Source organism: Microcaecilia unicolor, chromosome 10 (genome assembly GCF_901765095.1).
Source record: "Microcaecilia unicolor chromosome 10, aMicUni1.1, whole genome shotgun sequence".
Taxonomy (NCBI): domain Eukaryota; kingdom Metazoa; phylum Chordata; class Amphibia; order Gymnophiona; family Siphonopidae; genus Microcaecilia; species Microcaecilia unicolor.
Window position 1 is genome coordinate 12,368,271 of NC_044040.1, and position 24,541 is coordinate 12,392,811.

Below are 24,541 nucleotides of genomic sequence, written 5' to 3' on the forward strand. Positions count from 1 at the left end.
AAATTATAAACGACACATGGTGTTTCTTACCTAAGCCTCAGCTATTCTCTTCAAGCTTTACTAAATGAGTCGCCTTCTTGGCACAACCTTCAACAAAAGCCAAAGTCCTCACGAGTCCCTGAAGGCTGAAGCCATACTCGACACGTACCGCCTCTCTCAAATGCTCTCCGTGCGAGGAGTCATCCTTCAGATTGACCAGGTCTACCGTTGCCGTTCAAATGCCAGCACATTTTAATTCCATTTGTTTTCTGAGCTGACAGCAATAGAGTGATCTCCAGCTCAACCAAGTCAGATTAGCACTAATGTCATATATTCTAGAGCACACATCCTTTCGCAAGCTGCAACTGCATGGTGAGTAAACAAGGCGAAGCTTTACCCTCAACGTCTACCTACTGCTAGTCCATGACTCACTGTGATTACACAATCTCAAATGACTCACCGTCTTTCAAAATTTGGCAGGAAGTTCTAGAAATAAGAAGACTGAACATGCATCGTGATCAAAGGAGAGCATGGAGAGATCGAAGCGAGACCTTAAAAACTTTCAAATTGCCAGTTCTACCCTTCACATAGGGGCAATTGTATAACCTGGCACCAACGTAAGTGCCACAATGGGACACGTTTAGTTCCAATTGACGACCTCAGGGCTCACCTCACCTATTACAGAATAACAGCACAAAGCCACATTGGCGCAACAAAATTTAAGTGTGTTCACTTGCGACAGGTCAATGGATGGCATATGTTGGTGCATCTAACTGCACCAATAGTAGTCTATAAGTTGTGCTTATCGCTTGGTAACAAGCCAATGGCCCGTCCATGTTCTACCCACGTGTACATCCCCTTCGCTGCTGCCAGCTATAGAACAGAATCAGGTACACATCTAACAATTAGCTAATTGATGCTAAATTGGCACTTAATTGGTGGTACCAATAATTAGCATTAACACTAATTAGTAGTTGCACGTGCAACTGACTTATGCCCCTATTCTATATACTGAGCGCCTAACTTCTCTCGCATGCAGCTACAAAAGGGGTGTGGCCAAAGGAAGGTCATGGGTGTTCCCAGGATTTAAGCACGGAGGTAAAGAATACTTCTATTTCTGCACCTGACAGCAGTTAGGCGAAGGCGTTTACACCAGCCTTTGGCAGGCATAAATGCTCGTGCCTTGTTAGGCGCAAAAACGACTTAAGCTAGTATTCTATAAAGACAAAAGTGAAGTTGAAACCCCGTACTCTGCATGTAGTGCAACACCAGATAAATAGCGAACCGTGTTGAGTTCCCCTGTACCATGCAAAATGTAAAGATGGAAGATGTAAATTTCAAACAAATAGTCCCATCACTAAATTAAAAATAAATTCTACCTTTGAGGTCTGGCCATATTTTTCTAATCCTGTTGGCCCCAGTCTCCGATTTCTGCTTTCATCCATCTTAATTCCAGGTTCCTTGTCTTTTTCACTTCCTCCCTTATTTTCATTGATCCTTCCCTTTCACCTTTTTTCCCCTATTTAATTTTGCTTCTCTATCCGCTCAAATTTCACTCTCTATTAAGTCTATCTCCCTCTATTTAATGGGTTCATCTCTTTTGCTCGCCCTGGACCTCCCATTTCTCCATCCTCTTGGTTCATCCAGTACCTCCTTTCTCCCTCTCCTTCCAGCATCTCTTCCTTTTCCCTCCTTTGTTCCACTCCATTCTCTCTGCCCTTCCGTCCAGCACCTCTTCGTCTCCCCCCCTCAATCTTCATCCAGAATCTCTCAGTGTCTTCTTACGGATCATAAAAGAGAATCTCCAAGACTAGTGGACAAAATCTTTATGCAAAAACAAACAAAAGCCTGTGTAAAATAATGAATTTTCAAAGCAGTCTTAAAGCTCCTTACAGAAAGCTCATATTGTCATCATTTTCTACGTCGCATCGGTTTACTCAATATAGGAACCTCAAGTATATTGCAAAATGTTGACCCTCTCCAAAGAGAAGATGGGGGGAAGATCACAGTTTTAACTTCCAGCAGCAAAGTTTTCATTTATTAAATACTGGGCTGAAAAATGTTCACCAAAGCCTGTTACGTGAATCCATAACTAATTACAACAAATCACCACTCATCCCTCATTATGACTGTCCTCTTGTATAACTGCTTGAATAGATTGACTTACTATCCTGTTATCCTTGATATCTTTGTAACACCAATTGTATCTTTTGTACCCTGATATGGCGATACCATAACAGGTCTCTAGAAGCCACATTGAGCCTGCAAATAGGTGGGAAAATGTGGGATACAAGTGCAATAAAATAAATAAAATGTAAAATAAAAGAAGAACAGCTGGGCCTTCGAGATTGAGGAAGACGGCGTGGCTTCATTTTGTTGAAGCAAAGTCCGTTAGGGAGGGGAAGAGAAGGAAAGCGAAGGTCATGGTTCCTCCAGGCAGCCCTGAACTCATACCCCCCCCCCCCCCCCCCAGCCACACCACTGCCCTCGGAGCCCATAGACTATTTGCTTTTCAGTACACGTTAGTATTCTGTGAAGCGAAACAGGCGTCTACCTTCCTTTATTGAAGAGGTGCCTGAAAGGTGCCCTCTAAAAACTTACAGAACACATCATGTTCAAACTTTGTACCCTAGTCCATAAAATCATCCATGGAGACGCCCAGCCTACATGTCAGACCTAACTGAACTACCACCCAGGAATGCAATAAAATCTTCTCGCACATTCCTTAACCTTCATCCTCCCAACTGTAAAGGTCTGTGAAATACAAATTAATGCACGCATCTATCTACCTTTTCCTATATGAGCACGCAGCTATGGAACGCACTACCACGTAACCTGAAAACGGTCCATGAACTGACCAACTTCCGTAAACTACTGAAAACTTCTCTTCGACAAGATATATCACAAAGATCAACACTTGTAACTGTACAATCTTTCATATATATAGGAATGTCTTATAATGTCTTTTGCTTTAATACAACCATGTATTTCACCACCATGTAACCCAAAACCTTCAGTAAAACCAAATGTATATTCTCTTCTATTTCCAGTATCCACGACGAATTGTAAGCCACATTGAGCCTAAATAAATAAATAAAACGCCTGAATAGTCACACACTGTTATAAGAGTCGCCCTGAATCTATCTACAAATTCCCGACTCTTCCCAGTCACTTTAGTTTAATTTCTATCCTGCTCTTTAAAAGCAATGCAAGAACATGGCTTGTAAGTTTGAAAATACACTGTTAAATCACAATTATTATCCCTATGAAATGCCAACATTAATAACAGAAATGCTTGCACAAACTTGCAGCCACCAAGAACGCTTTCCGATAAACGCTGCAGAGAAAATGGCACTCTGACATCCCCGAGACAGGTGCATCTTGGGATTTATGTTGACATTGGAGGCAAGAAGGCTGCCATCGCACTGATCCCAAGTCTTAGAAACAAAGCACAAATTTTCAAGGCCTGATCAAAGGAGAAAAGCCCTGTTTTCATCAAGGAGCACAACACGTAAAAGCTGTGCAGTGGCTACTTTTTTTTTAATTTCTGAAAATGTAGTTTGTTTTAACTGTTCAACCTGGCTCAGGAATATAGAATTAAAAAACATATACAACAGCTGTATAAAGACAACCTTCGAAAGCTAATCAAGAAATGTATTAAGTTATGTCCAATAAAAAAGGTATCTTATTTTCTTTTCCATGTTTTATTTTGTTTGATTTCTATTGATAACCTTAAGAGTGGACTAACACGGCTACCACACTCCTCTACTTGTATATTTCCCGTAACTGAATGAAGAAAGGACTATAGTGCTGTGAGTACTTGTAGCACATCCTTTTTCTAATATTTCTGTTTTACTACTACTACTACTTATTTCTATAGCGTTACTAGCCGTACACAGCGCTGTACACTTGAACATCAAGCGACAGTCCCTGCTCAACAGAGCTTACAATCTAATCAGGACAGACAACCAGGACAAAAAGGAAAAGGGCAGAGCAAGATTCCGGAATACCAAAAAGCAGCAAGATTCCACAATCCCACTACTTATCATTTCTATAGCACTACTAGACATACGCAGAGCTGTACACTTGAACATGAAGAGACAGTCCCTGCTCGACAGAGCTTACAATCTAATTAGGACAGACAAACAGGACAAATAAGGGATAAGGGAATTACTAAGGTGGTAATGATAAAACAGACATGGTACTGAAGACAATAGGAGTTAAAAGCAGCATCAAAAAGGTGGGCTTTAAGCCTAGATTACTTTCCAGGTATATGCTTCTATTCCATTGGAAGTATATTTAGCATAGCAGCTCTGGTCACCTTACTGGACAGACTAGGTGGACCATGCGGAACTATCTGTTGTCATATACTATGTTACTACGCAGAGGCGTAGCTACGTGGGGTCACGGGGGCCTGGGCCCCCGTAAATCTGATCCAGGACCCCCCTGCCGATGACCCTATCGACCCCCCTCCCACCGCCAACCCTCCCCCCGCCATGGGCTACCTTTGCTGGCGGGGGACCCCAACCCCCACAAGCCGAGGTCCTTTTCTTCCGGCGCAAGGCTTCATTCTGTGCAGGATGTCAAACTCAGACACAGAACGAAGCTTTGTGTGCAGGACGTCAGACTCAGAAACAGAACAAAGCCTTGCGCCGGAAGAAGAGGACCTCGGCTGGCGGGGATTGGGGTCCCCCACCAGCAAAGGTAGGCAACGGTGGGGGAGGGTTGGCGGCGGGAGGGGGGAGGTTACAATGTGCCTCCTCACCTCGGGCTCTGAACCCCCCTCCGACTGAAGTCTGGCTATGCCCTGTTACTACGTACATCCAGGCTTCTCATTCTCAGTGAAGTATACATCTTCCAGTACAGAAAACGAACAGCCAGAGCCACAAGCAGGGGTGAACAATGCTGACGCCTGCCAGAGTGACATCATGGGGTTGTCACCACTGTCACTATAGTGGTAGTACGACCTAACTTGTGCAGCTGCTCTTACGTCATTGGAAGGTACAGCCACAGGTCTAAAGGTGGGTGTCCCCTTCCCTTGGGCAAAGCCACCTTCGGAAAAAGGATCCTCTCATGGCTGGCTCTCTGCCCCTCCCCACCCAGACTTCTTCGAGTGCCTAATAGCCTCTTGATGTCCTGCGACTAGGGATGAATCCCGACAAAAACAGCTGCTTTCCAAGCAGTTGACCTAGGAATGATTCCTGGCCAATGCACCAATGTGGTTTATCCAGGTAAACTAGTTGCCAGGGTCAGATGAAGAACATTCTCTGAAACACCAAACCCTAATACTACAATGTGAGCGGTTTGTTAAGAGCGGTTTTGTCTGTAATTGTTTCTTAATTGAAGATCTGCCAAACTCAACTTAGAACAAAGATCTGTTCATTTGATGCCCGTGGGTTATGCATTCCAAACTGCTTATTTGGTTTCCTACACACCTTCACTTGAATATCCCTCTCAAATCAACTCTTGTTTCATTACCATAGTCTCTCTCTCTGCTCATAAGCCTAATGTAGAAAGCTAGCAGGTTGTCAATGCAGAAGAGATTTTCCATACCATCTATTATCACTTCCTCTCCTTTAGAGATCCTAGGTGCTTGTCCCATGTTTCTTTGAATTCAGATGAAGTCTCCATCTCCACCACCTCCATCAGGAGGCTGTTCTACCCATCCACCACCCTTTGCTTAATTTACTCCAGAGTCCTTTTTCACCTTCATCCTATTCCCTCATTCCAGAGCTTCCATTTTACTGAATGACTCACCTCTGTGTTTGTACCATGGAGCACAGGAGCTGACTCTGTGGGTGCTTGAGCACCCCCAATATTGAGAAAAGTCCTTATATGTGTCCAGGGAGGGGTTATTTGCACTGGGCTTAGCACTCCCAAAAATTTTGAAAAGTTGGCTCCTATGCCATGGAGGTATTTTTAAACCTCTCCATCATATCTCCCTTCTCCCACCTTTCTTCCAAAGTATACATATTGAGATCTTTCTGTCTGTCCCCGTAAGCTTTATGAGAAAGACCACTAACCATTTTAGTAGTCACCCTCTGAACCGACGCCATCCACGTGGGATTCTTAGGGAAAGGAGGAGACAGGGGTTGCTGCCGATGGACAGTGGTAAGAGGATCACCATAAAGGACTCCAAAGCATAAGGTCACCAAACAGATAAGTGCTCGACTTTAGTTTATGTTTGAAAATAGCTGCTTCATAGCATTTCATAAGAATTAGTAAAGGTTTTTGTGAACCAAATAAGATTTAAAGTCAGCATTGAGATTGGCAATATACTTAAAAATATATATTTTTAAAATAAGAATAAAAGAGAATACATTTGTTAAAAAAATTTGAGGGGGGGGGGGAAATAAATTTAAAAATGGCAGTAATTGTCTCAATCAAGGTTTTTACGACCAGTGATGAACACCATGCCCCCCGTTAAAACAGCTGAAAACAAAGTAAGCGGTTGGGCATTTTGAGGTCTTTTCCTTGCTTTTTAGAAATATTTTGTAAACATTAAACATTATATTTCCATATTAGTTTAACTGGATTCCTCTTCATCTGTTTGCAGACTGAATGGGCCATTTGGCTCTTATCTGCCGTCATGTTTCTATGTCTCCAGCATTGTACACAGTATTCTATACTGTCTCACTTGAGACGTTTGCAGAGGCCCCTGTCACTTTTCCTGTTTGCCATTCTTTTCCCAATGCAACCAAGCTTCATTCTGGTTTTTGTCACTGCTTTTTTCTACTTGTTTGGCCACCTTAAGATCAGCAGATGCAAAAGTGCTGAGCTTGGTACTCAATTGTTACTGCCTGAAGAGGCTCTAGTTTATAGGCATGAGGGTAGCTGTGACGTATTGGGGGGGGGGGGGGGGGGGAAGATAAGGAATAAAATTCAATGATGTCTAACAATACTGAATTGTTACTTGAGCAGTATTCTCGAAGAGAAGAGAAATATGGTTTTAATGGGAAAATGTAGTTAAGGCGTCAGAGCTCTTGGAAACTTAGGAAAGACCAGGGGTCAGAAATTTCCACAAGTAACATGATGCCCATCTGTCTGTACCTTGGCTGACTTTCACCGATAGCTATCAACGTTTTGAATGGAATGCCATAACGCAGTACATGAAATCTCAAAAAAAAAAAAAAACCCTCATCTATGGACGTATGTCGATAAGGTGAAATGCAACGTTGTAGAGGCCTCCGTTAGTTAAAATAATCCAAAGACACGCCAGTGAAATAAATGGAACATCTTGTATCATAGTCAAATATGTGGTTTACCTACCATGAATTGTACGGGCCCTATTTTCAAAACAAAACACCTCTGCAGCCAACTGAGAATTAATCACTGGTTGCCCTCAGCTATGTGAACTTTACTGCAGCATGTGAAACGGAAACGAGGCATCGAATGGCTTCCTACAGTAGGCTAAAATATACATTTAAATTTAAATGCCTGCCTCAGAAAAAATTATCACAAGGATGTGGAAGAAAAACAGATAATGTGCAGGTCTGGCATCAATTTTCTGTCAGTTAGTGGAGAACTTTATAGTCTGTTTTGTACATAAAACAACATTTTATATGAAATAATAATTGCCCAAAGTACATATTGCTGACACACAACATGTATTTCTACTGGGTAAACTTAGATGTTGGACAGAGCTGGGATGGAGTTTCAAGTTACGGTATAAATGTCTGGTTCACTGTTCCCTCTAAGCCAGTGGTTCCCAAACCTGGTCTTGAAGGCAGGTTTCTCGGATATCTAGTGAATATTCATACGAGAGATTTCCATCCATGAGACCCGAAGGGTTGATTCTGTATAGAATATAAGGACTAATTTCTTTATTGAGAAACTTGTCTGGAATGGAGAACAAGGATTGGATTAGCCCTCGGAATATCATTGCCAAATACTCACAGCTGTCATGTTGTGCACGTCTACCGACCCGGCATTTCCTAGCTCGGGTCTCTTGAGAAAGAGAATGCGAAATGGGTGCCTGTCGGGATCAACTGAGCTCTCGGATAAGTGTGATTATATCTTTTCATGCTAAACTGCTGGTCATTCTGGTTTTATTTTTGAGCACAAGAGAGGATAAAGTATCTTCACATAGGAAAAAAAAAAGTGAAAAAAGTTCTATAAAAATTTTGTTTTGATACAAGTGCACAGATCAAGGGAGGAGGGGTTGTTGGTCTATGAGTATTTTAACCACGAGTGGGATTTGTTTACGTTTAAAACCACCGCATGGCGGCATATCCCAGTGATGTGAGACGTATCCTTCTCACTTTAACACATTCAAGAGAACACTATAGTCTACTTTTGTGGTCAACTGTGAGTGTGTATCAGCAGATGTTTGAGAGCCATTTTATACTATTACTAGTAAAAAAGGCCCATTTCTGACACAAATGAAATGGGCGCTAGCAAGGTTTTCCTCGGCTCCCCTGCAGCCACCCATGTCCAGCGACCCTCTTCTCCCCCTGCCCCCCTCCTGCCACCCGTGTCCAGTGACCCTCCTCTCTACCCTGACCCTCCTCTGGACATGGATCAGCTGTGAGGCACATTTTTTCCCCCCCGGGTTCTGAAGTTGACATCATAATGGCTACGGTGATGTCAGCCTGATCTACGGAGCCTAGCAGACCAACTCGGAATGCCACGGTCCCAGGCAAGTCAGAACATTGGAGGTGAGAATTATGATGTAGGATAAGGACAAATCAAGGCCAGGGATACATATAAACAGCGCATACAATAAGCTTATCTTGTTGGGCAGACTGGATGGACCGTACAGGTCTTTATCTGCTGTCATCTACTATGTTATTATGTAATGCTATGTAAAATGCATATGCTATACGCCTTCACAGCATAGGTGCTCTGCTATAAAAATTACACTCTTAGGGAGTAATTTGATAAGGGATAAGTACTAAGTACATAACATAAGAGCCATACTGGGTCAGACTACAAGTCCACCTAGCCCAGTACCTTGCTTCCAACAGTGGCTAATCCAAGTCACAAGCACCCGGCAGAATCCCAAAGGGTAGCAACATTCCAGAATCCCAAATAGTAGCCACATTTTGTGCTACCAATCCCAGGGCAAGGGTAAACATGTTAAAAAACGCATGTATATCAAAGTGTGTGCATTTAGGTGTTCTGAATTACCCTCCATAGTCTGTATTGGATGATTTCAAATCAAGAAAAATCTAAAAGACAATTTAAAATTGTTTTCTATGATTTTTTATTTTTACTTGTAATCACTTTTACCCCGATATTGATTTTAGATTTGAAATCACATTCAAGTGATTTTGTATCTTTTTCAGTTACTAAATCAAAAATGATTTGTTGATGGATGTTGATTTAATCTTAGGATTCATGGATTTATTACTGTGATGGTCAATAACACGAGCCTACGCTACCAAAGTCCATAAACCCTATTTATATATTAATTCTTGCCATATATGGACTTGTAATTTGCACATCTATGCTTATCAATATTGATGGATTAGTCTATAATCCTGCCCTTTGACAATTACATTTAATAGTGGTACCTTGCTTTGCCGATTTTTGATTTGAAATCATTTGCTGACTGATTTTGATTTGAAAATCACAACTGGCTTACTGATTTGATTTCAAATTCATTTTGCACTTAGTGATTCTGATTTGAAATCTCTCTCAATACTACCCTATAGTTATGTGCTTAATTCTGTAAAGGAATTACATGGCTGATATTCAAAGCAAGTTAACCAGTTGGGAACAGCTGCCGACCAGTTAACTCGCTTGTTCACGGCTATCCAGTCATTACCCTCAGCACTTAACCGGTTAGTGCCACTGAAAATCACTGTTTAGTGCTGAACTTCAAGCCAGCTATGTTGGGGGTGTTCTGGGGGTGGAGTCCAGTTATCCCAATATTTTGATGTAACCAACCAGGTTTAGCAGATAAGACCACAAAAATAGCTGTCCTATCTTTATCCGCTAACTCATGGCCAATAAAGTCTGAATATTATCTTAACCGGTCAGGAGCTAGCCACCTTTAAAAAAAAAAGGGGGGGGGGTCATTTTCCTTAGCTGGCTTTCAGGCTTATTTTCGAAAGAGAAGGGCGCCCATCTTTCGACAAATCGGGAGATGAGCGTCCTTCTCCCAGGGTCACCCAAATCGGCATAAATCGAAAGCCGATTTTGGGCGCCCTCAACTTGCTTTCCATTGCGGGGACGACCAAAGTTCCCAGGGTCTTTATCTGCTGTCAATTACTATGTTACTATGATTGGGTTATGACATATCCAATCAATCACTTAACTCTTTTTCCATTTAAAACTCTCAACTATGACAAGTTACTGGAAGTAGCACAATACTTAACACTTTCCAAATCATCTCCTTGGAATCATACACCCTATAAATAAATGCCAAATTCCAGTACACAGCTCAAGCTCTCAGCCTCCAAAAAAACCGACAACATTCACTGGTGGGACAAATCATTCCAGCGACAGCTTGCATTTGCAGTAATCTGTGCCTCTTGGCAACTATCTGAACTTTTTATAGAAAGCTTAGATTTTTTTCCATGTCAAATATGGAACACTCGGTAGAAAGCCATTTCGTTTGCATTATAAATTTGCAAATGAATCCACAAGGTTGAAGGATAAAAAATAAAACTCAGCTTTCCTATTTGACAAAACCACTCTCTGTCCGTGTATATTTTCGTATCATAAGGAAAATCAGTAAAAAAAAAAAAATCACTAAGAGAATTGTTAAACGCGACGATGGTGTCAAAGAAAACACCGTAACAACTTTTGGAATCTAAAATGTTTGCAAACTTAGAGCTAGATTTAATAAAAATGTGCTCCTGCATTAAATACATGAACGCTGTTAACATTTGCTATTTTACTGTAGGTCCAATTTACGAATAAAAATGTATTTGTAGCAAAACTTACTAGTAAAAGGAGTCAAGTGATCAGTTTCAGTAAAAGGAGTGTGCCAGACATCAGGGGAAGACAGAGCAGGGCAGGCAACGCGGCGGCGCTGGAGACTGGCGCTGGCCAACGCTTCAGCTGGTGGGGGTTGGGGACACCCGCCAGCTAAACCAGGGGCCCACAGAAAACTGGGGGGGGGGGGGGGGCTGGCCCCCATGGCCCCACGTAATTACGCCACTGGCCTGAACACACTCTCTACAGGGAAAGGATTTGGAAACAGAGCAGCGATACCTTCGAAAGACTCCTGAGCGCTGTCCGACCGGCTTGTTTTAAGAGAAAAACAAGCACTGAGCAACACACAGACAGTGCACTTGCATGCATACAGAGAAGCCAATGGGGAGACATCTTTCAGCAGGAGATTTTGGCTCCCTCTCCCAACCCAATCATGCCCCGCCCCATTCTGCCCATGCCCTGGCCCCAACTGCATCCCCTCTGCAGCACTCCTCGGACCTCACCACAACTATGAACATTTTCATATCTCACCATTGACACCTTCCTGCCTGCTAGTCCCACAGCAGAGGTGAGATTCAAAGCTACTTGCGGTTGAGTACGTGCTGAAAAGAAACGAAGTGGTCAGCTCAAAGCCTTCCATGTTCCAGGTCAGTTTCATGATTTTGTGTGGCATATGTCCATCGCAAGCAGGAGTATCTGACTCGGTGCAGGAGACTAGGCAGGTGTACACATACCTTTTGTATTTTCAAGTATGCATACATTTTTTTCTGAAAAATTGCCGACACAAAATTAGCGGATGGAAATATGTGCGGGTAGATCTCACAAGATCAATTTTCAAAGTGAAAGTATGTGTGTACTTTCGCTTTTGAAACTCTGGCCAGTGTATCAGTAGTTAGAAAATTTACCCCTCGGGGGAAATTTTTTCTAAAATCTGTGGAGGAGGAGTATTAGGAAAAAAACAAAACAAAACAGTGGATATGTCTGCCTGTGCACTTTGCATCAGTTTTTAAAGAGAAGTCTTTGCTTTTGAAAACGTCAGGAAAAAGTACCCATAGGGATTTCCATCTGAATTATGTGATTGCTATTTACAAGGATTTGATTTGCCCAATTCCAAGTTTCCTCATTGTACGTTATACTCAGTGTTGTTTTTCTAGCAAAAAAGGTGCCGGTACTCAAATGCTAGGCCACCCTTCAGGAGTGGGGTAATCACGGAGGGACCCACCCCATAAGAGCCAGGCCACCTGCAACCAGTCATAGAATCTATGACAAGACAGAATTGGTGTGTAGAGCCTGAGCTCTTTCATTAAAACTTGGGTTCCATGCAGGGGTGTGCTGGTAAATTTTTAAGAACAGGCTCTTTCTCCGGACGTAGCCAGCTCTGCAGTTGGAAGGGCCAGGGGTGGCCGGGGGAGGGGGGGGGAACAACACTTGCCTCCCTCTCCTCCCTCCCTTCGTGTGGGCACGCTAGGCATACCTTTGCTGGCAGTCAATAAATGGACTGCCACCACTCCCAACATCTTGCTCTGAGCAGCATACTGAAACTTCTCTCACATGCTTGAGAAGTCCCAGCCTGCTGCCCAGAGCTGGAAACAAGGAGCAGGGAGCAGCAGTAGTCTATTTACTTGGCTGGCAGGGCTCAGCATCACCACCAGCAAAGTAAAAGATAATTCAGCAGGGGGCCCAAGCCCACATTTTGGGAGCCAGTTGTTAAAGTAGCCATGGAGGACCCTATTTTAACAACCGGCTCCCAAAATTCTTAAAAACTTAACAACCGGCTCTTGCGAGCCTGTGAGAGCCTGCTTCAGCACACCACTGGTTCCATGGGTCAATTTTAGCAGACAATGGAAAAAGGTGCCGGTACTCAGTACCCTCAAGTACCCCCTCAAAAAAAAGCCGTGGTTATACTTATAATGTGAAGGTAGGTCCCCTGTATGCAAGTATCGCTAACAAGGGCCAACCTCTTGTCAGTTTTTTGGCAGGATTTGATCTCATGTCACAGATGCAGTAAAATCTACTGGATTACACCACAAGGTCTCAGACTACACCTCCCAAATTGCAAAAACGTGATCTAGAAAAAACTGTCCGCTCTGCAGACTTCACTTACCTAGGAACCAAAAGGCAGAACTCCTTCCCACCCAAAATAAGAAATATACAGGAATATGCTAGGTTCCGCAAAATCCTCAAATCGTCTGTATTCTAACAAACCCTCACAAAGAACAACCATATCTCAAACAACTAATTATTATCTCAATTGGTTATTACTCTAGTCATCGTTAACTTTCTCTTTATTTCATGTACAATTTCTCATTCATAATAGATTTTCTAAATGTTAAACATCCCTAGTTATCCCGGTATGTTTATGATACTGTATTGTAAAATTGGATTCTTACAACAAATTACTTTCTTATGCATTATTCTTGGTTATGTATCCTGTACTGTTTATTGTAAGCCACATTGAACTCAAAAACTTGTTGGGGATAATGTGGGATAAGCGCTCATAAATAAGTGTAGCTTACACTGAAATTTGTCATTTTAATATTATTATGCTGTTAACATAATGTAAGGCTGTTACAATCACGCTACACTGTTAAGGTATAGCCTAATGGTTAGTGCAGTGGTATGAAAACCAAGGAACTGGGTTCAAATCCTCGACACTCCGGATAAGTCAGTCACTCACTTAACCCTTCATTGCCCCAGGTACATGAGCCCACTAGGTACAGAGGAAGTACCTGAATATAATATGCATAAAGCTGCTTTGGTTGTACCACAGAAAGGAATTATATCAAATCCATGACCCTTTCACCTTGAATGAATCTTCATAAAGGGGGAAAGGGAAAGGGAAATTGGACTTGATATACCGCCTTTCTGAGGTTTTTGCAACTATTTTTGCAACTACATTCAAAGCAGTTTACATATATTCAGGTACTTATTTTGTACCAGGGGCAATGGAGGGGGTTAAGTGACTTGCCCAGTCAGAAGGAGCTGCAGTGGGAATCGAACTCAGTTCCCCAGGATCAAAGTCCACTGCACTAACCACAAGGCTACTCCTCCAGTTGATAAAATCCTAAATTAATTTTACTTTGCATATTTGAAAGCAGATTATTCTAAGTAATGACACTTGCCAAATTCTGAAATGAGATCTGCAGTTGATAAAGGGGAATTTCCTATAACATATTTACAGTGTGTCTATCAGATCTCTTATGAGCCAGCCTCCATAATTTAAATAACTAAAAACTTTCTGTAAATAAAACAGGGGAATTTGTCTATACACTGCATATCAACCTACTGGATCTATAACATTTGTTATATTGGTGGAAATTTATAAATCGTAATGGAAATACTGCAATTTCCCCACCCCTAGCTGTCTGTTCGTCTGTCCAATTTAGATTGTAAGCTCTGTTGAGCAGGCACTGTCTTTTCATGTTAATTTGTACAGCGCTGCGTAAGTCTAGTAGCGCTATAGAAATGTTTAATAGTAGTAGTAGTAGTATGAGCCAAGTATAGGACAGTCAAGCCATTGTGACATCACTGATGAGGTTGGCTCTTAGGCATTGGTAGACTGAGGCATTATGACATCACAGTGTCAGCTCTGGTTAAATCACCGCAGCTCCTCAGTACCTTTCCGCTCTCATCTCTCCCTACACTCCTCCCCGTGAACTCCGTTCGCTGGGTAAATGTCTCCTGTCATCCCCCTTCTCCCCCTCTGCTAACTCCCAGCTCTGTTCCTTCTATCTAGCTGCTCCCTATGCCTGGAATAGACTCCCTGAGCCAGTACGTCAGGCTCAGTCTCTGGCTGTCTTCAAGTCTAGGCTTAAAGCCCACCTCTTTGCTACTGCTTTCGACTCCTAACCATGACTCTCTTACTCAACGCCCTCACTTATCACCCCTACCACTGCAATTTCCCCACCCCTAGCTGTCTGTTCGTCTGTCCAATTTAGATTGTAAGCTCTGTTGAGCAGGGACTGTCTTTTCATGTTAATTTGTACAGTGCTGCGTAAGTCTAGTAGCGCTATAGAAATGTTTAATAGTAGTAGTAGTAGTAAATAGCCAAATATTTTCCAAATACTTTGTCATTCATCCAAAACCCTTAAATCAAGGAGTTAATTTCAGAAGGGTAACATGGTATTTGCACATCATCATCTAAAGAGGGGGTTATTTAAATTTCCACCTAAATACTAAATGTATCACAATAAGACATCCATAAAAACTATACAAACAATAAAATTTGACATTAAACAAAAACTGAAAAGCTGTTCCAAACTATACCTGTACTCAAATTACGCCAAAGGATATGCTAACAGAAACAAACAAATCTTCAATAACCTCTTAAACTGGGTCACCTTCATGGCCAGATGTTAAGTACCCTGGCAAACTATTCCACAAATGAAATGGAACTACCAGGAAACTTTAATAAACCTCACATTTTCTTTAAGGTCTGATCACGTTGGGGAATAATTCTTATATTTTCCTTGATCTCGTGCATTTGAAAAGATTTGAGAAAACGTGAAGTTTGTTGATGTGTTATTTCTTTTGCAGGTTATTTGGATTTTTTGGGGTTTTTTTTTTTTTGCAGTCTTCCTACTTATTGACATTTTAGTTATGTTTGGACTTCTCTGATATGAGCTGTTGGTTCTCCATAAAGTGGCCTTATATGCTATTTTTCTTCTGCTAACTTACGTTCCATTTGTTTTCTTTAATGCATATTTCTGGTTATGTCTCATTGTAACAATCAGAAACAAAAAAAGGCAAAGATCTGCCACAGAAATAGCAAACCAAAAGAAAAAAAGCAGATAAAAAAAAAAGACAAAAAAAATGGTACAGGAGGGTAACAGAAGAAGTGGTTTATTACAAGTTACCCCCGACGTGACCACGTTTCGTCCTCAGGCTGTGTCAGGGGTACAAAAAAAACCTACAAAATAAAAACTACATAATGAATAAAACAAACATCACATTGTATATTTTATAATAAAACATCTAAAACCACAATCAAATCATATAAGATAAAAACAGATCAAATCTAAAAACATCTATATTAATAATTCTCACCTCAAACATTCTGAAGCTCACTCTGTGGCAGGGAAACCCTGGAGCCCTGCACTTAGGCTGTCACCACTCACTACTCACTGTCACTCATGCACCACTCACTCTCACTGATAGACCCACCCACAGCCACGCCCCTTCCGCACATAATTTGCTACCTCAACGTTCTAATGAAGCTGCAACTTCCGGTTTGTGAGGTGCCAGAGATCGGAATTTAGCCCCATTATTGTTTGCCCCGCCCTCGCGTCAAAGGTGATGACACTTGACCAATCATATCGCTCCGCCCTCAACGTAATCACGTTTGATGCGAGGGCGGGGCATACATCGATCTACTACGCGAGGACGAACGGAGGGAGTGAGCCAGGCAGGCTGTAGGTCACAGGCAGCGAGGGAGCCAGCCAGCCACTCTCTATGTCGTGGGGTGGGTCGCTGGCCGGGGCGGGGTGCCCACGACCACCCTGAAGCACGGAGGGTAAGTCCAGCAACAAGGGGAGGGGGATGGGAACGAAAGCGCCTTGCTAGTGCCCGTTTCATTGGCCTCAGAAACGGGCCTTTCTTACTAGTAATACAATAAAATGTAATATCAAATCAGTATCAGTTAAAAACATTCAGATTAAATATGCATGCAATAAAATAAGAATTGTAACAATGAAAAGTTTTCATTAAAAAAATAAAATAAATAATGCAGCAGCTCTTGTCTCTAAATAAGACACTTTCCCCAGATTTACAATTTCCAAATATTTTGCATCCACTGAACGCAAAGTATGTGCTGGTTGACACCTTCAGAATCTGTGAAAAATACCAGGGAGTTGTCTCATTAATAGCTGGGTATACGAGAGTCAAGACTTTGAATGAAATCCTACAAGGCAACGGCAGAAAATGAAGCTCCTTCAGTATTGGAGTTATGCGTATGTACCCAGAGGTTCCAGTAATCAAACGTACTGCAGCATTTTGAATGACCTGCAAAGCCTTGCAGTGAGCGCCAGAAACCCCCAGGTATAATGCACTATGTGAGTAAGTACTGCCATACTGGGACAGACAAAAGGTTCATCCTGTTTCCAACATTGTTGGCCAATCCAGGTCACAAATACCTGGCAAGATCCCAAAAAAGTACAAAACAACATTTTATGCTTCTTATCCCAGAAATAAGCAGTGGATTTTCCCCAAGTCCTTTTAATAACGGTCTATGGACTTTTCCTTTAGGACGCCATCCAAAACTTTTTAAACCCCACTAAGCTAACTGCCTTTACCACACTATTCGGCGACAAATTACAGAGTTTAATTACATATTGAGTGAAGACAAAATTCCTCCGATACGTTTTAAATTTACTACTTTGTAGCTCCATCGCATGCCCCCTAGGCCTAGTATTTTTGGAAAGAGTAAACAGATGCTTCACGTCTACCTGTTCCACTCCACTCATTATTTTATACACATCTATCATATCTCCCCTCAGCCGTCTTTTCTCCAAGTTTCGTTGCAATAATCCAACTTACTGAGCACTGAACTACAATCCTAAAGTCATAACCTGTCCACTTCGGTTTCAATCTGCTCAGCAGATGGAGCTGGTAAGACGAACCTATCATCTGTCCATCAGTTCTTTCATATATAATCCTCAGTCCAATACAACCCCCAACATTTTTACACATTTCTTCACAGGAAGCAGTGTACCCAGAACCCCAAACTCCTTTAGCACCTCCCAATCTATACATCTACCCACCAGCATAAGTTCTGATTTCTCCACATTCAATTCCAACTGGTCATCTCCACATACATCTCCCAACCTTCTCCAGACACTAGCTGTTGAACACACTGACTCCCATTGACCTTGCACAGGAAACAAATAATGCAAATATCATGATAGACCACTCCCAAATCCCAAAGCACCTTCCCCATCAGGGCCATGTAAATTCTAAACAGATAGGGTTGCGGAGAGACTGAGCCGGGACTGGGGCAGGACCGCCATTGCTGCTGCCCCTCCCCCCCCCCCCCCCCCCCCAGACACCATGTAGACAGAACAGATTGGGGGATCTGGAGACCAAAGTATGTGTGTGTGTGGGGGGCACAATTTGCCCCACCTCCTTGCCCCCCCCACTGCAACTCCACATGCCTAGGCTGGTGGGGGGGGGGGGGGTCCCCAAGCCCCGGCAGCAGAAACCTTCCCTCCAGCGCTGCTCTCTGCCGCATTGTCTGCCCAGTGCGGCTGCTTCGCCTCACATTGGACCAGGGGCGTAGCTATGTGGGGGCATGGGCCCCCACAATTTAAGCCCTTGGCCCCCCTCTACTTTCGACCCCCCCCCTCCGCCAGGTACCTTCCCCCGCAAGCCAAAGTCTTCTTCAGCGCCTGTCTCCGGCGCGTTCGCTGATCTGTTTCTGTGAGTACCGACTCTTGACGTCCTGCAGGGGAGTGGTAGCGGGTGTGTGTGTCAAATGTGTTTTTTTTTTCTCTCTTTTTTTTTTTTTTTTTAATTTACAGAGGATAGAAGAAAGTGAAGCCTCATGCAAACCAAACTTGTCTCAAACTTGGCAAGCAAACATCACAGGTGTTTTTTGTTCACTGTTTTCTCCTATTTTGACCAATTCAAAAATCTGATTTTATATCGTAAAATTTGTTTGAAAGGATTTATCAAGGACTAGTCTAGTTACTCGATCGGCACTGGTGCCGAGCTTAACTCCCGGAGCATTATTTTCACACTTACTGCTTTGGTGGCAAACCATGGTTAAGTGGCATTACACAAGTCCTTGCTTCAATAATTCAGCGCAGCCACGCTTGCTCCCTGCCCCCGCTGCTGCAGCAAAGCTCGCACCGACACACGCATAGGCCAGCTGCACGTGGAGGTTACCACACACATGTGCCAGTAGATAAGGCACGGCAGCATTTTAGCGTGCGCTAAATGCTAGAGACGCCCACAAGAATATATGGGCGTCTGTAGCGTTAAACCCACATTTTTAGCGCACACTAAAAACGCTAGTGCACCTGTGTAAAGGGTCTACAACGTACGCTATTCCCTCAATACAAGCCAGTGGCTACAGCCCAAAATTCAGCACATTACCAACCAAAATTAGACCCTCTTCAGTTGAAAGTGTCTAAATTTTAGGATCCCTAAAATAAGGGCCATTAGTAATTTGCTTAGATTTAGCTTCCAAAATTCAGAAACTATTCTTGAACATCAGCTCTAAGTAACTAATGGGCTCCTCCACTACAATACAGTAAAATCTACAGTTACCATGACCTAAACGTGGGATTTCACCACAATCCCTGCTCCTAGTCGATGCTTTCCATGCCCGCACTCTGCCCATGCCACACCCTCTGTTAGGCACCCTAACTTCCAAACTTAGGGGTCCCCTTTTACTAAGGTGCACTGGTGAGAACACATGTAATGGATGTGCACAGGCCTATTTTTTTTTTTTTTTTTTTAGGTGTGCTGAAAGACTTTTTTTGCCGAAAATAGACATAGTAACGTGGAGGGGCAGTCCCGAACAGTTATGGAAAAAGATGGCCGGCCATCTTTCATTTCGATAATACGGTTGGGCTTCCTTCTGTTTCTGCGAGTCTGATGTCCTGCACGTTGTACGTGCAGGACGTCAGACTCAGAAACCAAAGGAAGAAGACTTTGGCTGGCGGGGGTAGGGGTCCCCCGCCAGCAAAGGTAGGTGACAGCGGGCGACAGCAGGGGTGGGGTCGAGAGGGTCGTCGGCAGGGGGGAGGTCAAAGTTGTTGGTGGTGGTGCTGGCGGCGGTGGGGGGGGGGTGTCGGCAATGGCGGCGGAGGGGGGGGCTAAAATGTGTCCCCCTCCCGCCGAAGTTTGGCTACACCCCTGCTTGCTATTCTTTCGGGTTCTACATGGAATGTTGCTACTCTGAGATTCTGCATGGAATCTTGTCACTCTTTAGGATTCCAGAACCTTGCTATTCTTTGCAGTTCTACATGGAATGTTGCTACTCTTTGGGGTTCTACATGGAATCTTGTTACTCTTTAGGATTCCAGAATCTTGCTATTCTTTGCAGTTCTACATGGAATGATGCTACTATTTGGGTTTCTGCCAGGTACTTGTGACCTGGATTGGCCACTGTTGGAAACAGGATGCTGGGCTTGATGAACCTTCGTCTGTCCCAGTATGGCAATACTCTATGTACTTATCTATTGAACTTGCCACATCCGAAAGACAGGATTCTTCCAGGATTGCTCACTAACCAGCAGACTGTGGTCCTTATTATCAGACAGAACTTAATAAAAATTATACAATGATGTATTATAAACATGGGAACCACATCACAGAACTATTGCTGTCTATCGGACTATACAACACTCATAAGTACAAAAGGCCAGTTCTAGTTTATTACCTTCAGATTCACAGGTGTTAAAAAAGCTGGTCTTTTCTTCCAGGCGGCGTTTCCTCATTCTGATAACAAATTCCTGGTCCTTGGTATGTTATCCAGGCTGATGGAAGGATTTTCCAATTTAAGCAAGAACTGATCTGACCTCCGCATTCAAGCGTCAAAGCAGGCAGCAACACAGTCTTGGACCTTTAGCAGAGAAACAAGATTCTATAAATGTTTATAAAACACTAACCAACCAAAAAAAAAAGTCACAAACAAAATTCAATAATTTGGTGCCGTATGTTAGGTGCACCGATGGCGCATGTTGAGCGTCAATTCTAACAGCAGCACCTAATTTTGGAATACACAAAGTTAGGCGTCATCGCAAATGTTTATAAAGTACTTACTAACCAAAATAAATCACAAACAAAACTCAATAATTTGGTGATGTAAGTTAGGTGCGCCGACGGCACACACTGAGCATCAATTCTAACAGCAGCTGCGCGCACAGACGTAATTTTGGAATACAGACGTAAACCTGCATTTGTGTACACAAAGTTAGGCACCATTTGAAACACCAGCCTTACTCAGACTTCATAGGTGTTGTTCCACAAGGATAGGGTTATCATATGTCCGGATTTACCCGGACATGTCCTCTTTTTGAGGACATGTCCGGGCAACCAGGCAGGTTTTGCCAATCTGCCCGTTTGTCCGGATTTCTGGACAAACGGGCAGGCTGGTGGGCGGGACGCCCACAAATCCAGACAAACTGGCAGATTGCTAGCCTCCCCTCCCCTTACTTACTACTGCCCTGGTGGTCTAGTGACCTCTTCCGCCTTCGGGGCTGGAAAGAGCCCCCTCTTTCCTGCCCGGAGCGTTGCCCTGCATGCATCCTTCCTGTTCGTGATCTCGGTGCCGATTCAAAATGGCCGCCGAGAGTTGAAGTGACCTCACGAGACTTCAACTCTCAGCGGCCATTTTGAATCGGCGCTGAGATCAGGAACAGGAAGGATGCATGCAGGGCAGTGCTCCGGGCAGGAAAGAGAGGGCTCTTTGCTGCCCCGAAGAGGTCACTAGACCACCAGGGCAGTAGTAAGGTAAGGGGAGGGGAGTGACGGGGTGTGTTGCCAGAGGGGAGGGGAAAATGTGACAGGGGGCGGAGCGACGGTGTGAAAGGGGGCAGGGCATGTGTCCTCCTTTTTGGGGGATAAACTATGGTAACCCTACACAAGGACACATACCATCCTAGTACAAGGTACTCCAGGGACACCCTTGTATTTATCTTACAGAAGAGCCATATTAATATAGCTACAAGAACAATGTAATAAATTCACTCCACAGTAACTGAAGAGCAGAGATGCAGAAATCATACCAGCCTAAATGAGGTTTCAAAAATTTTACGTCTAACAAACAGTATGCTAGTGTAATTGCACATTACTGGGGACCTCATGTACCTCAAAATGAAGTTGCTTCGCAAAAGAACAAGCAAATTAAGCTTGTATTGATAACCAACCAACATTTTTAACCGAATTCAACAGTAATTTGTCCCAACAGTGGATTAATCAGAGAATGAGTCAATATCAGAAGAGAAGAAAAGGAAATGATCAAACAGGAAAACAAATAAGAAACTGACAAAGACATCTGCAGCAGGTCAACCCACATCATCTAGCAAAGAAACTCAAGAATTACAAAATAAATTGCATTTTTTTTCTGAGTATTTCCATGGAGGCCTCATCATAAGCCCTTGCAACCTAGTAAGAAGTTGGTGGACTGTTCCCCTTTCCCTTGAGATGCCACTGAAGCACAGCAAGCTTCTTCTAGTCTTAGTGACTACTGAAAGCCCTCGAACAAAGTCTCCAGGCGTCCCAAAGTAAGACCCTGATCCCGAAGGTTCTGTGTAAGTTACCATGGCATTTTCATAATTGAACAGTTTTAGGATGGTCCTACCCAGGGGTGTGCTGCTAAATTTTTTAAACAGGCTCTTTCTCCAGAAGTAGCCAGCTCTGCAGTTGGAAGGGGCAGGGGTGGCCGGGGGGGAGGGGGAGCAACATTTGCCTCTCTCTCCTCCCTCCCTTCGTGCGGGCACGCTAGGCATACCTTTGCTGGCAGCCAATAAACGGACTGTCACCACTCCCAACATCTTGCTCTGAGCAGCATGCTGTAACTTCTCTCACAAGAAATCCCAGCCTGCTGCCCAGAGCTGGAAACAAGGAGTGGGGAGCAGCACCAGTCTATTTACTTGGCTGGCAGGGCTCAGCATCCTCACCAGCAAAGTAAAAGATAATTCAGCAGGGGGCCCAAGCCCACATTTTGGGAGCCAGTTGTTAAAGTAGCCATGGAGGGCCCTACTTTAACAACCGGCTCCCAAAATTCTTAAAAACTTAACAACCGGCTCTTGCGAGCCTGTGAGAGCCTGCTCCAGCACACCACTGGTCCTACCACACGTACAACACAGTCATCTATACCACGCTCTCTGCAGGACCACTTGCAGGAAGCTAAGTTCTGCTCCAGTGCTTCCAGACTAGAGTCTATATGCACACAAAATCTTCAGGACAGAATGCGATTGTTAGCTGAATAAACATCTGATCTTCAAGGCCCTGAAAGGAAATAGCCCCGAGTATCTGAAGAACAGGTTGATCTTCCACACACCACCAAGGACACTAAGGTCCTCTCAAGGACTATCATTAACCACACCCTCTCCAAAAGACAATACACGATGTGATACCTGCAAGCAAGCCTTCTCCGGAGTAGCCCCCACACTCTGGAATGCACTGCCTGAAAGGCTTTGCTTAACACAAGAGCAGGGCTGCCGGCGCTGCAGTCCCCGGTCTCACCTGCCTGCCTCCTCGGCTCCGGGCCCCCTGCATTCGAAGCGGCAGTCACAGATCGCCTCCCTTCGGGCCTTCCTTCCCTGTGTCCCCGCCCTCGCGGAAACTGGAAGTTACATCAGATGAGGGTGGGATACAGGGAGGGAAGGCCAGAAGAGAGGCGATCTGCGACTGCCGCTTCGAATGCAGGGGGCCCGGAGCCGTGGAGGCAGGCAGGTGAGACCGGGGACTGCAGCGACGGAGGGAGCGACGGGGGGCGGGACAGCTTTGCCCCAGACCCGGCCTAGTCTCTCGGCGGCCCTGCACAAGACTATCTCTACTTCGGGAAGCAGGCGAAAGCTTGGCTCTTCAACCAGGCCTTTAATGGAAGACTCGGGCTGCACATACTGCAACAGGACATATTTATCCACTCCTACCCTAGCTGAGATAGTATTTAACCATCTCTCTGACCTCATGTGCAACTTTCTTTAAATCAGTCACCTTATTTTCTAAATCTTCTTACTCTTACCTAATCTATATGTTCCATCTTTGCTTATACCCTTCACTATCAATTATAATGTTCTATTACGTATTGTGTTGGCATTGTAAGTAGTATACTATGCCATACTTTGTCTTGTTATTTGAATATTTTTACTGCTGTAATTGTCTATTGCTCATGTTTGATCTATTCTTACTGTACACTGCCTTGAGTGAATTCCTTCAAAAAGGTGGTAAATAAACCCTAATAAATACCGTATTTTTCGGACTATAAGACGCACCGGACCATAAGACGCACCTAGGTTTTAGAGGAGGGAAATAGGAATAAAAAAATTTTCCTTTTTCCCTCCTCTAAAACCTAGGTGCTCTGGTGCGTCTTGTCCGAGTTCTGGATCGCCCTCCCCCCGGCCCTGTCACCACTTCTCCCTACTTACGTCACGCGATCTTTCCTGGTGGTCTAGTGACGTCGGGGCAGGAAAGAGCCCCCTCTTTCCTGCCCAGCACGCTGCTCTCCGTCCTCCTGTATGCTGCCTGTCTCGGCGAGATTCAAAATGGCTGCCAAGAATTGAAGTCTCGGCGGCCATTTTGAATCTCGCCGAGACCGTCAGGCTGCATACAGGAGGACGGAGAGCAGCGCGCTGGGCAGGAAAGAGAGGGCTCTTTCCTGCCCCGACATCACTAGACCTAGACCACCAGGGAAGATCGTGTGACGTGAGTAGGGAGAAGTGGTGACAGGGCCGGGGGGAGGGCGATCCCGAACTCGGGGGGAGGGAGGGCGGGAAATCTCTACCTTCAGACTATAAGACGCACCCCCCCCCCCCCCATTTTCCTCTCAAATTTGGGGGGGGAAAAAGTGCGTCTTATAGTCCGAAAAATACGGTAAATCTTTGTAATCTAGACTGCACCTAATTAGAAAAGAGCAATGAAAATGATAAAGAAGATAGGACCAACTTCCCTATGAAGAAAGGCTAAAGCGTCTAGGGCTCTTCAGCTTGGAGAACAGTCGGCTGAGGGG

General features: G+C 43.9%; 1 protein-coding gene across 2 annotated transcripts in view; it reads right to left on the bottom strand.

Annotated features, from left to right (window-relative positions):
* Positions 1-20,415, bottom strand: part of LOC115479242 (testis-specific gene 13 protein-like) — a 187,029-nt gene extending 166,614 nt beyond the window's left edge. For both annotated transcript variants that reach the window (XM_030217078.1, XM_030217077.1), the window contains exon 1: positions 20,246-20,415. In XM_030217078.1, coding sequence (XP_030072938.1) covers positions 20,246-20,303 — 58 coding nt within the window. In that variant the 5' untranslated portion in view covers positions 20,304-20,415. The remainder of the gene's footprint in view (positions 1-20,245) is intronic.
* Between the last annotated feature and the right edge of the window lie 4,126 nt (positions 20,416-24,541).